Source organism: Notamacropus eugenii, chromosome 2, assembly GCF_028372415.1.
Source record: "Notamacropus eugenii isolate mMacEug1 chromosome 2, mMacEug1.pri_v2, whole genome shotgun sequence".
NCBI classification, from domain to species: domain Eukaryota; kingdom Metazoa; phylum Chordata; class Mammalia; order Diprotodontia; family Macropodidae; genus Notamacropus; species Notamacropus eugenii.
This window is the reverse complement of record NC_092873.1, coordinates 416,227,246-416,240,746: the sequence shown is the minus strand read 5'-3', so window position 1 is coordinate 416,240,746 and position 13,501 is coordinate 416,227,246. Positions and strand designations below refer to the sequence as shown.

Below are 13,501 nucleotides of genomic sequence, written 5' to 3'. Positions count from 1 at the left end.
GAAGAAAATAATCACTTCTATTTTAGACATGTTGAATTTGAGATGTATAAGTGACCAGTTGAAACTGTCCAATAGGCAGTTGGAGATACATGACTAGAGCTCAGAAGGGAGACTAAGACTGGATGTATAGATCTGGGAGTCATCAGCATAGAAATAATAATAAAATTCATAGGAGCTGATGAGGCCATAAGGTAAGAGTACCTCTAGAGAAGAGAAAAGGACTCAGGGCAGAGCCTTGGGGCCCATTCAGTTACATAATATTACATGGATGATGAACCAGTAACTGATTAGGAAGAGAAACAAATTGGGGTGGAATACAGACTACATGAAGTTGAGTGATATGACATGAAAAGGCAAGTTAGAGTCTGATTGGGGAAAGTGTTAAATTTCATCTTGAGGACTTTGTATCTTATTGAGGAGGTAAGGAGGAACCAATTAGAGTTTTTGAGTAGGAAAGTGACATTAGAATTACACCCATTCTTTAAGGTTATTTTGACAGAATATTTGTAGGATGGATTGTAGAGAGGGAGACTAGACACAAGGAGACAAATTAAGAACCTACTGCTATAGTCCTGGTAAGGGATAGAGGTGAGGAGGTTTGGAGGAGGGTGAAGTATAAATGGAAAAAATAATCAGTTTTGGACATAATAAGTTTGAGAGGCCAATTGAACATCTATTTAGAAATGCCCTGTTGCTTTTGACAATGAGATACTAGAGTGATTCAAGCTGGAGGCAGATCAATAAGTTCAGGAATCATCAGCATAGAAATTATAATTAAACCCATAAAAAGTTGATGATTTTATCAAGAGAGAGATGAGGGAAGAGTACTCTGAATGTGGTATTGGGGAGTACCCAGTTAGAGAATGGGATATGGATGTGTGTGTTTGTCCATTGCCGAAGAAGACCATGCCATCAGAGAAATAATGACATGACTTGCACTTGCCTGGGATATGGATGATGATCTAGCAAAGGACATTGAGAACAAATGGTAAGGCAGGCAGGAGGACAACCAAGAGAGGACAGAGTGGTCAGGAGAATGGAGGGAGTGAGAGTCAAGAAGTGCAGAGATCAAGAAGGATGAGGGCTGGGAAAAGGTCACTGGATTGAGAAATCAAGAGTTTTATGATAACTTTGGAGAGAGCACTTTCAGTTGAGTGGTAGAGTCAGAAACTAGATCACAAAGGGGTTGAAAAATGAGTGGTAAAAATTTATAATGATAAACTTGTTATACATTTAAAAGGAATAGCAAGTTGTACATAAGAGATTTGCAGTTTCATGTGCATTCACCTTTTTATTATTTGATTGTTATAAAAATGTTTGTTTTATAATTTAAATATAAACAAAATTTTAAAAAATAAATGGGAGAGCAATTTTTTCTGTGTGTTTGTGAAGGAAGGAGATAAAGGATAATAGCTTGAGATGGTGGGTAGATTAAAAAAGTTTTCTTTTTCTTTTTTTTAAGGGATAAAGGAGATGTGGTCAGGTTTGTAGATAGCAGAGAAGGAACTAGTAGATAAGAAAGTATTGAAGATGAAAAAGAGAAGAGGAATGATAGAAGAGGCAAACCATCAGAAAAAGATGAGAAAGGACAGGTTCAAGGTCACAAGTCGGCCTTGGAAAGGGGAAGGGAGCCTCTTTCTCAAAGACTGGAGAAAATGATATAGAAAGGCACTAAGTTTATAGGATCGTAGATTTAGAACTAGAAGGGAGCTTGGAGACTGGAGTCTAACTCCATTTTATATTTGAGGAAACTGAGGCTCAGAGAGGAAGGCATAAACATTAAGCCACTTCTATGTGCTAGGTACTGTGCTTTTCATAAATATTTTCTTATTTAATCCTCACAACAACCCTGTGAGGTACTCTTATGATTTTCATTTTACAAATGAGGAAACTGATGCAAATAGAAGTCAAATGAATTGCCCAAGGTCACCCGGCTATTAATTAACTGAGGCTGCATTTGAATTTAGATCTTCCTGACTTCAAGCTCAGCATTGTATCCATCGCCACTAGCAGCCTAAATACCTAGATGAACACCTACCCTAATGGGATTTCAAAATAAATGATAGTTACTTCTGCATAGATTTATAAGCAAAATGTGATAATTGTGAGGCTATCAACTATGTTTGTCGTGTTCAAATGTCTGCTTTAGAGTCAAAAGAACTGAAATTTACTTAATGTGTATGTTAATCTGGGAATGCATATTAGTCATCCAAGTCCTAAATTGGTGGGGCAGCTAGGTGATGCAGTGGATAGAGCACCAGTGCAGGAGTCAGCAGGACCTGAGTTCAAATCTCACCTCAGACACTTGACACTCTCTAGCTGTGTGACTTTGGGCAAGTCACTTATCCCTCAATTGCCTCATCCTGGGTCATCCCCAGTCATTCTGATGAATATCTGGTTACTGGATCCAGATGGCTCTGGAGGAGAAGTGAGACTGGTGACCTGCACAGCCCTCCCTCACTCAAAACAAAGTCAAATGCAAGTCATGTCATCATTTCTCTGATGGCCTGGTCTTCTTCGGCCACGAGGACCAACCCACACCTAAATTGGCATAGAGTATAATAGTCAAAATTCAATAAGCGTAATAATAATTCATCTATGACTTTAATATTGATAAAACACATTCTTTTGTAAATTCAATAAATATCCTTACTAATTAGAGCACTAGATATGGGGTGTACCCATAATCTTAGTGTATTTTAAATATTAAGCTTGAAAATGAACTAAACTTTTGGGACAATTTATATAATTCCTGTTCTTGCCCATAGGTTCTTTGCAATACAAAAGAGACAGGCTAATAGTTCAGAGACACATAACAAGACAGTTTAATCTGACCTTTTATAGAAAAGTTTTCCTTTAGAAGAGTTCATCTCTCCCTCCTTCCCTCCTCTCTCTCTCTGTTTCTGTGTGTTTCTTTCTGTCTCTTTCTGTCTGTCTGTGTCTGTCTCTCTGTCCCCTAAGGATGAATTGTAGAAAATGAAGGGACTAATTCCTAAGAGGTGTATAACACAGCTTTTGCTAGATCCGGTCCAGGGTTTCTCTCTCTCTTTCCTATTGTGAAGAAGTACTCGGGCCAAAGTCTGTTCGGTGAATTCCTGTTTATTTGAGCACGGGCGATTTCTCCTTAGGAGGGAGGGAACGGAAACAGCCAATACCAGGCCTGGAAAGTTGGCTGCTTCCCACTGAAGCCTCAGGAAGTTTTGGGGTAGCCCCCAGGCACGCCATTTTAAAACAGGATAATCTCTCAAAAACAACGCCCCCCCACGTGTGTGTGTGTGTGTGTGTGTGTGTGTGTGTGTGTGTGTGTGTGTGTGTGTGTGTGTGTGACGCTCATCTTAGAGCAGGAAGACGTTTTAGGGATCATGAAGTCAGTTCCTTCACTTCATAATCGAGGAAGCAGTTTCCTCGGAGTGGAAATGACTTGCTTAATCTCCCACCTCTAGTGTGGTCAAATCAAGTGTGGAAGCCAGTTGTCTTCAATCTCAGACCGTCTTCTTTCCACTCTTCCACAGTGAAAAAGGAGGAGGACTACAGATAGAAGGCTTGGGTTCGAATTCACACAGGGCTACTTCATTGTTCTGGGACCTTGAACAAATCACTTCATTCCCCAGGGTTTCAGTTTCAATTTCCTTCGCTGTAAAATTGTGGAAATTGGAGATGATCTCTAAAATCTTCTAACAATCTTTTAGTCACTTTAATGAATCTGAATGGAAGAGAGCGATACTGACTTTTCTGGGCAAAGAAGGATTGGGAAAGGGATTGGGGATGGGAATGGGGACAAAGAAAGGAGTGAGGACGGGAATGGAGGGGGGAGTGTGTATGGGGAGGAGGTTGGGGACGCCTAGAACATCGGGGGATTATTAAGATTTACAAGGGAATGAAAAGCGTCTTAGACCTCGAGGGGAAAAGGGGAACACGGGGAAGGGTGTAGAAATGGGGGTAAGGGCCGCAGCGTAATTTCTATTCCCAGGGAAATTAAAAAAAAACAAAACCCAAACATTTGACTGGGGGCTAGGGCGAGTTTGGTGGAACTTCTGCGGGTTTGCGTTAGAAACTTAGTACTTTTTCCCTACTTAGAAGTCCTTTATTTGAGGCAAAAAACTGGAACTTACTGTGCGCATTTATCAGAGAAGCAGTCATCCAAATCCAAAACTGGCAACCAAAGGGTGCAACAGTTAAAGTTCAATAACAGTAATGATTCATGTATCTAAGATGTTAATGTTTATAAAACACTCCTTTTTAAGTTCAATAAATATCCTTCCTAATCACGAGACACCAAAGACTTGGATGCCCTCCAGCATTTTTATTTCTCTTTTCACTAAAATCAGTCTTAGGTTTGGGAAGAGGTGTATGTGTGCACAAACCCCTCGCCCTACTGTGTGTGTGTGCGCGTGTGTGTGTGTGTGCACAACCCCCAATCCGTGTGTGTAACAGAAACCGGTCACCTCACTTCTGCTCCCCGCCCCTCCGGAGAAAGGGTGCGCAGGAGTCCCGGAGTGAAGCCCTGACCCCTCCTGCTCCACATCGTTGGGAGCTGGAGTCCAGTGCCCTTCTCTGACCCATCGAGACCGGCCACCCGCCGGCGGGATCCACTACGCCCTGCCTTTGGAGATCTAGCATCTGCCATGGGCATCGCGGCCTCCTCGGCTTTTTCGCGCCTCCGCCTTGGGCTCCCAATCTCAGCGCAGTCCAGGGCCGCCTGGCTGGGGGCGGCCGTGTTGGGACTGGCCGCCGCCGCGGCTCTGGGGGCCGCCGCCTGGAGCACCGGGGCCGGGCAGCGGAAGCGGGGGCGGCGGCGGCGGGGCCAGCGGCAGCTGCAGCAGGTGGGCACCGTGGCACAGCTATGGATCTACCCCATCAAGTCCTGCAAGGGGGTGCTTGTGGACGAAGCCGAATGCACCGAGATGGGGCTGCGCAGTGGCAACCTGAGAGACAGGTACGGTCCGGGCGCCAGCACGGCCCCAGCCCAGGACTGGCAGAAGGCGTGAGGGGCTGTAGAGTGCAAGAGTAGAGAAAAGTGGGGTGCGAGTGCCAGGGGAAGCCAGGGGCTCCTCTTAGCCGGAAGAGGAAGACTGGGAAAGGCGGACCCGTATCTCTGGACTTTCCGGACTGTGTGCTTGAGCTCTGTCGGGTTCTTCTAGGTCGCGGGATCCTAAAACACATGTATCAGCAGAAGACCGATCAGTGGCCATCTAGGGGCACTCTGGGGTGCAGCTTTTGTCAGGCAGCCCTCCAAGGGCTGTTAAATGACCATGTAACACAACTTTAGAGTTTTTAATTTTCCATCTAGTTTCTTTTCAAAAAGTGGTTATGCCTTTGGTAAAAACGATGTAGAATCATTGCATTGGAGGACATTCATCAGGATTTTCAGGGACTTCAGACCAAACTGTTATCCTCATATGGGATAAAGACTGAACCTGTGGTTTTCTTGATATACTGAACTCCCATCTATTAATGATGGGATTAAAGATGAGATACTTGCTTTTGGGATTAAAGATGAGATACTTGCTTTTGTAACCTACAGTCGTAGAGAATGGTTTAAGAACACTAGGTCTCGCAGTTAGTATGTGTCAAATGTGGGACTTATCTCAGGTCTTGCTGACTCTGACACCATTTCTCCATTGACTATATGACCATGCCTCTTTTTGTCGTAATGTTATTTTGCAACCTGTAGTCTAAAGAGGAAATAGTGGATGTGTGTGTATTAGGGGTTACTGTGTATATTCCCATACAGAGGAATAAAATCAGTACGGTAGTAAAATTTAGTACAGTCTTTGGCATACAATGGGTGTTTTTTTGGTTGATGAGGAAAGGAGGCACTTAACAGGTAAAATGACTTGACCAAGGGCACAAAGCCAGTTAGTGGCAGAGCTGGTATACTCTGAGGCATAATTCTGGACTCTTTCCACTCCACCTTGGAGCATTGATATATCGAGGATGATTTAGCTGTGGACCTGTATGGGATTTCAGGGTATGAACAAATTGATCTCTCAAGGATGCTTCCCTCCCTGTGTTTATTTATCTACTGTTCATTATTATCTGAACTGCTCATTCACTTCTCTACTGGCTGCTTCAAGGTAGATATATCACACTCATAAGAGTACCCAGTCAGTGCCTGAAGAGCTAATGGTTAAGCTATGAAAGGTGGACCTCTCAAGTATTTGCTTAATCTTCAGGAAAAGCTTATTAGTTCCAGCTGGGTCACTTTCAGTAAACCACTAAATAAGACAAAACAAGGAAACCGGTAATATGGCAGGAAATTTTTCTTTTTTTAAATAAGTTTTTATTGATATCTTCCATTTCTTACATCATCATAGTTATCTCAAATATCCCTCCTCCTCTTCCTCTCCCAGAGTCATCTCATGTAACATATAGTATTTTTTATAGAGGAAAAACCATAAACACAACTGATGGATACATTGAAAAAGTCTGAAACCGTGTGTGCAATGTATAACACCTGTACACCTCCCACTTCCATGAAGGGAGGGGAGAGTTAGGACTGTCCTTTCATATCTCTTCATTTAAATCATGCTTAGTTTTTATAATTTGACCAAAGTCACTTTTGATTTTTTTGCCATGTCTGTCTTTTCATTTACATGGCTGTAGTTATTATGTATATTGTTTTCTTGGCTCAGCTTATTTCACTTTGCATCAATTCATGTAGATTTTTCTGTCTGTATTCATTGCACCAATTTTTATAACACAGTTATATTTCATTACATTCATGTGCTACACTTTTCTTCATTCCCCAGTTGATGAGTGTCTATTTTGTCTTCAATTCTTTGTTATCACAAAAAGTGCTGCTGTAAATATTTTAGTGTCTATAAGAGACTTTCTTCTGATTAATATCTTCCTTGAGGTGTAGACATCACTTTATTTGCATAGTTTCAAATTGCTTTCTAAAATGGTTGTACTGTTCTATAGCTCCACCAACAATGTACTAGTGTATCTATCTCCTTCCACAACCTGTCCAACATTGATTATTGTCAGTTTTTGGTTATTTTTATTTTTTGCCTATTTGGAGAGTGTGAGATGAAACCTTAGAGTTGTTTTGATCTTAATTTCTAAAAGAAAATTATTAGTGATTTGGTGCATTCTTTCATGTGGTTGTGAATACTTTGCAATTCTTCTTTTGAGAATTGTTTGTTCATATTCTTTGACCAATTATCTGTTGGAAATGGCTACTAGTCTTATGCACATTTAGAAATTGTTTATATATCTTGGATACCAGACCATTCTGGGAGAAATTTGATGTAAAGTTTTTTTCCTATTCCACCACTTCATTTCTTGTCCTAGATCTCTATTCAGCAAACCATTCCTTGTAATTAATAATAATATTAATAATGACAATAATTGTAGCAGCAGCAGCAGCAGCAGCAGCAGCTCCAGTATTGGTGGTGGTGGTGGTGATGACATTAATAGTCATAGTAGTAATATAAGTAATATAAGATATATATAATATAGGATGATTAAAAAATTCAAGAGACATATGTCCTGGGTAATTTAATCATTTTATTAATAAGGCCAGAAGACTATTAATAAAAGAATGGTCATTTGGCCATCTCTCTTAGACCAAAGACCCCCTGATGGCATTGGGACACAATTTATATACCCTTTGAAGTGGAGATATTCCTGAGGGGGGCCTATTCAATTCTGACTGGTTAATAAAATGGGAGGTGGGCTATGTTGGGGTATGTGACTTAGGTTACCCAAATCTTGGTCAAAGAGACATCAAATTTTCCTATCACCTGTCTTGATAATAAGGGGACTGAACATTTTCCTAGGACCTGTCTGAGCAAATCCAATGAGCAGGAATACACCCATTAGCCTGCACTTTGAATTTCTTTTCCTAGACAGGACAGTTTTCAGATATAGTAAAAATGTTCTAACTCAATATTGATTAGAGAAATGCAAATTAAAACAATTCTGAGGTACTACCTCATACCTGTTAGATTGCTTAATAGGACAGAAAATGAAAATGACAAGTGGTGGAGGGAATGTAGGAAAAATGAGATATTAATGCACTGATGGTGGAGTTGTGAACTGATTCAACTATTCTGTAGAGAGCAATTTGGAACTATGCCCAAAGGCATACCTTTTGACCTAGCTATACTACTACTAGGTCTATATCCCAAAAGATATTAAAAAAGAAAAGGAAAAGGACCTATATGTACACAAATTTCAGTAGCAACTCTTTTCTGGTGGCAAAGAATTGGAAATTGAGGGGATGCCCATTAATTAAGGTATGTTGAGCAGGATGCTCTCAGAAAAACCTGGGATGACTTATATGAGCTGATGCAAAGTGAAATGTACTGTGTACAAAGTAACAGCCATAATATAAGAGTTTCAACTGTGAATGACTTAGCTGTTCTCAGCAATACAATGATCCAAGATAACTCTGAAGGACTTATGATGAAAAATGCTATTCATCCCCAGAGAAAGAATTGATGGAGTCTGAATACAGTTTGAAGCATACTTCTTTTTACTTTCTTGAGTGTTTTTTGTCTGTGTTTTATTTCACAACATGACTATTATGGAAATGTTTTGCATGACTATACATGTATAACCTATATTAGATTGCTTTCCTTCTCAGTGAGGGAAGGAGAGTGGGGAGGAAGAGAGAGAATTTGGAACTCAGAGTTTTAAAAGCAAATGGTAAAAATTTTTACATATAACTGGGAAAAAATAAAATACTAATTAAATTTTTTAAGAAAGAATTTCTTTTTCTATCTGATTAGATCTTGGCCTAGGTAAATCTTCAAGAGAGATTTTCCACATTGGTTGATTTCTGGATGAGGAAGTAGAAAAGGGGAAAAACTTAGTCCTAATATAATAATTATTAAAGAGAGAAATATTCATTCCTCAATTCCCCCATTTGATTCTAATTGAGAGATGAAGGCTTCCCAAGGAATCACTGATATTACAAACATTCCGTCAAGTTTTCTTAACTGTGAGGCTTATGATGGGTAACAATGTGAGGGGAAAAAAGGGAGAAACTGATTGATGCATTGACAGAACCAAAGGGGGCAATCCCCTTGAGCAAGCAGATCTTGCAGATAAAAGATAAAAAGGGAAAAAGAAAACAGTAAAAATAATTGTCTATTTATGGCTCAGAAGTCTCATCTCATATAGCTATCTGATTCTTGGGACACCATCTGATGCAGCTTTCTGGTTTGGGTGTGGTGTCAGAGCAGTTTCCAGACTCAGGTCACTTGTAGACATCCTCTTTCTCCATTAAAAATCTCTTAAAAAATTGGTTTTAACACAATTTTGAATTTCCTTTGCCAAGAACCAGTTCTAACAGTGAAAGTAACTCAACCCTTATATCTCTACTATTATAGAGTCAAATTTGGAACCTTTTAGACTAGGGATCTGATAATTTTAGGTTGGCCAATTGTCATTTTGACATATGTATGTATGTGTATATATATATGAAACTTAGATATAAACAGAAAATTAGACCCAACTTTTATATAAGGCATTATTCACTCCTCCATTAGGAGTATGAGGTTCTGATAAGGAATTAATAACAGAACATTTTTTATAAGATGGACTCATACAAAAATGAATTTATTTAAGAAGTTGCCAGATTAACTCCAGTTATAACAAAAGGTTTTGAATGGTATATATAAATACACTGAATAATCAGTTTCAAAACAGTGCATATCAAGTAAATTACTTGTAATAAAACATTTCCAACTTCTAACCATACTCAAATGAATAAATCCTAACAAAACTGGATGTCTCTTTAAGGCATTTACAAGGTAGACCATAAGCCATTCTTCTTCTAAGATAACTAACTGTTCATATTCCTTTCCTTAATACAGAAGTGAGACAATTATAATTCTAACTAAATAGCAGCGTCATATCCTGATTTCACAAATCTTTGCATCATTTGCCTAATTATCCTTGAACCATTATGAGAAATTAAAGGACCTTAACTTACCAAGGAATATATAAGTAGTAACAGATGTCAAGACTAAATACTTAATTAGTTAATTGTCTGGAATATAGAAAGGACTAAAATTCCAGGCCAAATAGCTCAAATCTTATACCTGCATCTTTCTATAGTAATGTAGATGTGGTCCAGCATTAGCCTATAAGATAAAGATTTAATATTGTATTCATACTGATCATCTGACATGATTATAGAAACTTGCTATAAAAGAACAAGGACATAAAGAAAAGTATTCTTTATTTTGATGTCAATTTCAAGTAAAAGTTATATAAATAGTCAATTGCATTAAGCTAAGTTTAAAGTTAACCAAGTGGGATATTTTCCATTCAAATGTTATACTGGGGAAACTGAATCAGGAAAATCCTACCTCAGCCCATGCCAAAAATAATTCTCCCAGTTTTTCTCCATGAGAATTCCCCTGGCACTTCAAGCATGTAAACCCCATAGGATTGCTGGCATCATGGATCATTGGCTCAATAGCATTCCTTGGTGATCATACCTGGAGTCAAATTTAGAATAACATCAAGTAACAGTCCCATAAAGTCTTAATGACAAGTTGCATTAATCAGTGCCAGGTGGATTCAGCTCTCAAGGATCACATGTCCTAGGTAACAAGTATTGACTATAATCTCACATTGGTAACAGTAAGAGATTTATCATCAAAAATCACATTCTCGATATAACTAGTATTCATGCCAAGTAGATGTTGTCTCTTTCCTAAATTCAGTATTACACAAATGATTTTGCTTTGAGATGCTTAATGGCAAACACCAAAAGATTTGAGATGGGATATATAAATATAATAATCCCAGATTGTATACAGAAAACAGATTATGTGAAATAATGTCTACAGTAAAATGGGCTTAGTTATTAATGATGTTCAAACGGACATAAGCATAGACTACTGGTCTCAGAATCACTTTAAGCAATAGGAACATCTTTAAGATGACTTTTAAGTAGCTTGCATGCATTTCTACACATGTTCTAATCCCAGATTAAAGAACAAACATAAGTAAAATCAGATTTCGTATTAGGGTGACCCAAGATAGCTCGTAAATTACTACTCTTCGCTAACATAATTGAATGTGCTGAAATACTTCTCCTTAAAACAAAAGCAAAAGAGGTTACTGACTTTAACCTCACAGTTTAATAGATTACGTCTTTGTTTCACAAGCTTGTTTATCTTTGTCCAATTATACTCATATAATTCTGAAAGAATGAAATACTTCAGGAACTGAATCTTATACATGTGACAAGTTCAAGCACTACCTTAACTATTGCTTAGGTCATGGAATAACAATAAATTCAGATCAAAACAGTAAGATCTTTCCCACTTACAGTTTATTACAGTAATCCAAATGCTTTAGTATTAATCTAATAACTAATAGATCCTGTATTGCAATGGCAAACTTCCACTTTTTCTCTACCCTGATAATAGAAGTTGACTGTGAGAGTTTTATAAGCAGGAACATAGTTATGACAGCATCAGAACTGATCCTCAAGGCTATACCACTAGTAGCCTGGCATATGGAATCAGGCGGACAGATTTCTTATATAGGAATGTCCACCCTTTCCCAAGGTAACCTTCCTACTTTATTCCCAGGGACAAATATTCACTTGCCTTAGATGTCAAATGTTGCTCATTGCTGACTTTTCTTCTAAATTGCCCACTTGAAGCTGGTCTAAGGACAGAACACACCTAAGAGTAAAAAGAAGAAATCCATGCTAGGTTTGGACATAATTATTATCAATATCATGAAAATATTGCAATAAATTAGCTTACAAATAAAAATTAGTAGTAAATTAGTGTCATTTAGTAATAAATTGGTAGTAAAATTAGTGTAAAAATCACAGATTTTTTTACAAAAGATTTTTTACTTAAACTAAGTTGATGTAAATTGTCTTTTATTAACGTAAATCCCAAAGTACTATGACAAAATAAATTCCTAATCATCACAAAATTCCTAATTTCCATCCACCTCTCATCAAAAGGTGTTTGCAGTGGGGAGGAGATTCAATTTTATAAGCCAAAAAGAACATATCAGTTAAATTAGCCTTATCACAATAAAATTTATCAGGCTTTTAAAAATTTGCTCAATATCTTTTTCTTCCCTTTGTCTTTAAATATATCACTAGATATTAAGAAAATAATTATGGTCTGGAATCCCACATAGTAAATATGTGATAGTTCACTTAAACCCCTAGAAAATCAACACTGGACAGTTGCTGTAAACCTCCAAATTTATATATATGTATATATATATATATGTATATATACATATATATGTGTATATATACACACACGTATACATACACACATACATATATCCTTAGATGAAGTAAGCTTGAAAATCATACCCCCATTGTGTGTAAGGATTTGCATTTACTCAGTAGGAACTCCACAACACAGAAAACTCTTGCACAGGGTTGATAAGAATTTATGAGTAGATGGTTCTAAGAAAACTTATGGGTTTACAAAGTATATTTTGCAAGATATTTTCTTTGTACAAGTACCAATTTTCCTTTTAAAACACCTGTATAAACATTTGATTAAAATAATAACTCCAAATAGCTTAGTTAACAGTCTCACAGTTTTCATAAGTAATAGCTAAATAATTTTTGGTGAAACTTTTTTTAATATAGGAAAAACTCTCAAGTTTTTAATTTTGTGTGTACAGTACTTCAGAATATGACAACACATGGTCAGCAGAGCTGATAGAATGACCTAATAGTTTCCCATATTCAATCTTTTTTCTTTTGACAGTACAATTCTTTTAATCCAGCAACATCAAGATTGTAAGAGAAATTGTTTTTTCTAACAAAATAGCCGATACAATTGTTTACCAAATTACGCAATAGAAGAAAACTTAGAAACACAGCAATGCCCTAAACAATATGTATTTCAAATTTAAAACAAACCCACTATCAAGTCAGATGAATGTGCTTCTAAATTATCTTACACAGAAAATCGTTCATCTTGATGAAGCATAGACAGGTGGGTCCCAGTGCCATTATATAATTCACTTAGACAACCTCCAAGTTAAAGAAAGGCATTTATTGGGGTAACACACACAGTGGGCCTTTACCCATGGGAGGCAGGGCAATTAGCCAGGTTAGGTATCTGGTTTAAATACAGTTTGACAAGGTAGGGGGAAGGGGAGCAAGAGAGTGGGAGGAGGGATATGTCTGGAATGTCTGGAATATCAGGTATTCTGGGGTTGTCTTTGTCATATAGTTAAACAAGGAGAACGAGAGAGTGAGAAGGGCTGTTCCTAGATGTCATGTAGTTGGGGGTCATTTGTGAAAGCACACAGATAAGTCCATGGTGGGGACAAAAATTGCAGTCTTCTTTGATCACTTTTCTGACTAGTCACATAGTGCACCTTATCTCATATCTCACATCCTGCATCCTGCTTGCTCAAGCACTGCTTCAAGCACTCCTTTCTAACTCATTCATCTCATCAACTTTGGCATTGTATACTGATAACATCTAAAAACCCATATAAAGTTATCAAGTATGAAGCAAATATGTCTAATTAAAGA

At 38.0% G+C, this 13,501-nt stretch overlaps 1 protein-coding gene across 1 annotated transcript in view; it reads left to right on the top strand.

The window, feature by feature from the left end:
- Positions 1–4,416: 4,416 nt before the first annotated feature.
- MTARC2 (mitochondrial amidoxime reducing component 2) overlaps positions 4,417–13,501 on the top strand; it is a 38,408-nt gene continuing 29,323 nt past the window's right edge. Inside the window, exon 1 of the mRNA XM_072647792.1 lies at positions 4,417–4,936. Within this exon, the coding sequence (XP_072503893.1) occupies positions 4,626–4,936 (311 nt within the window). The 5' untranslated portion in view covers positions 4,417–4,625. The remainder of the gene's footprint in view (positions 4,937–13,501) is intronic.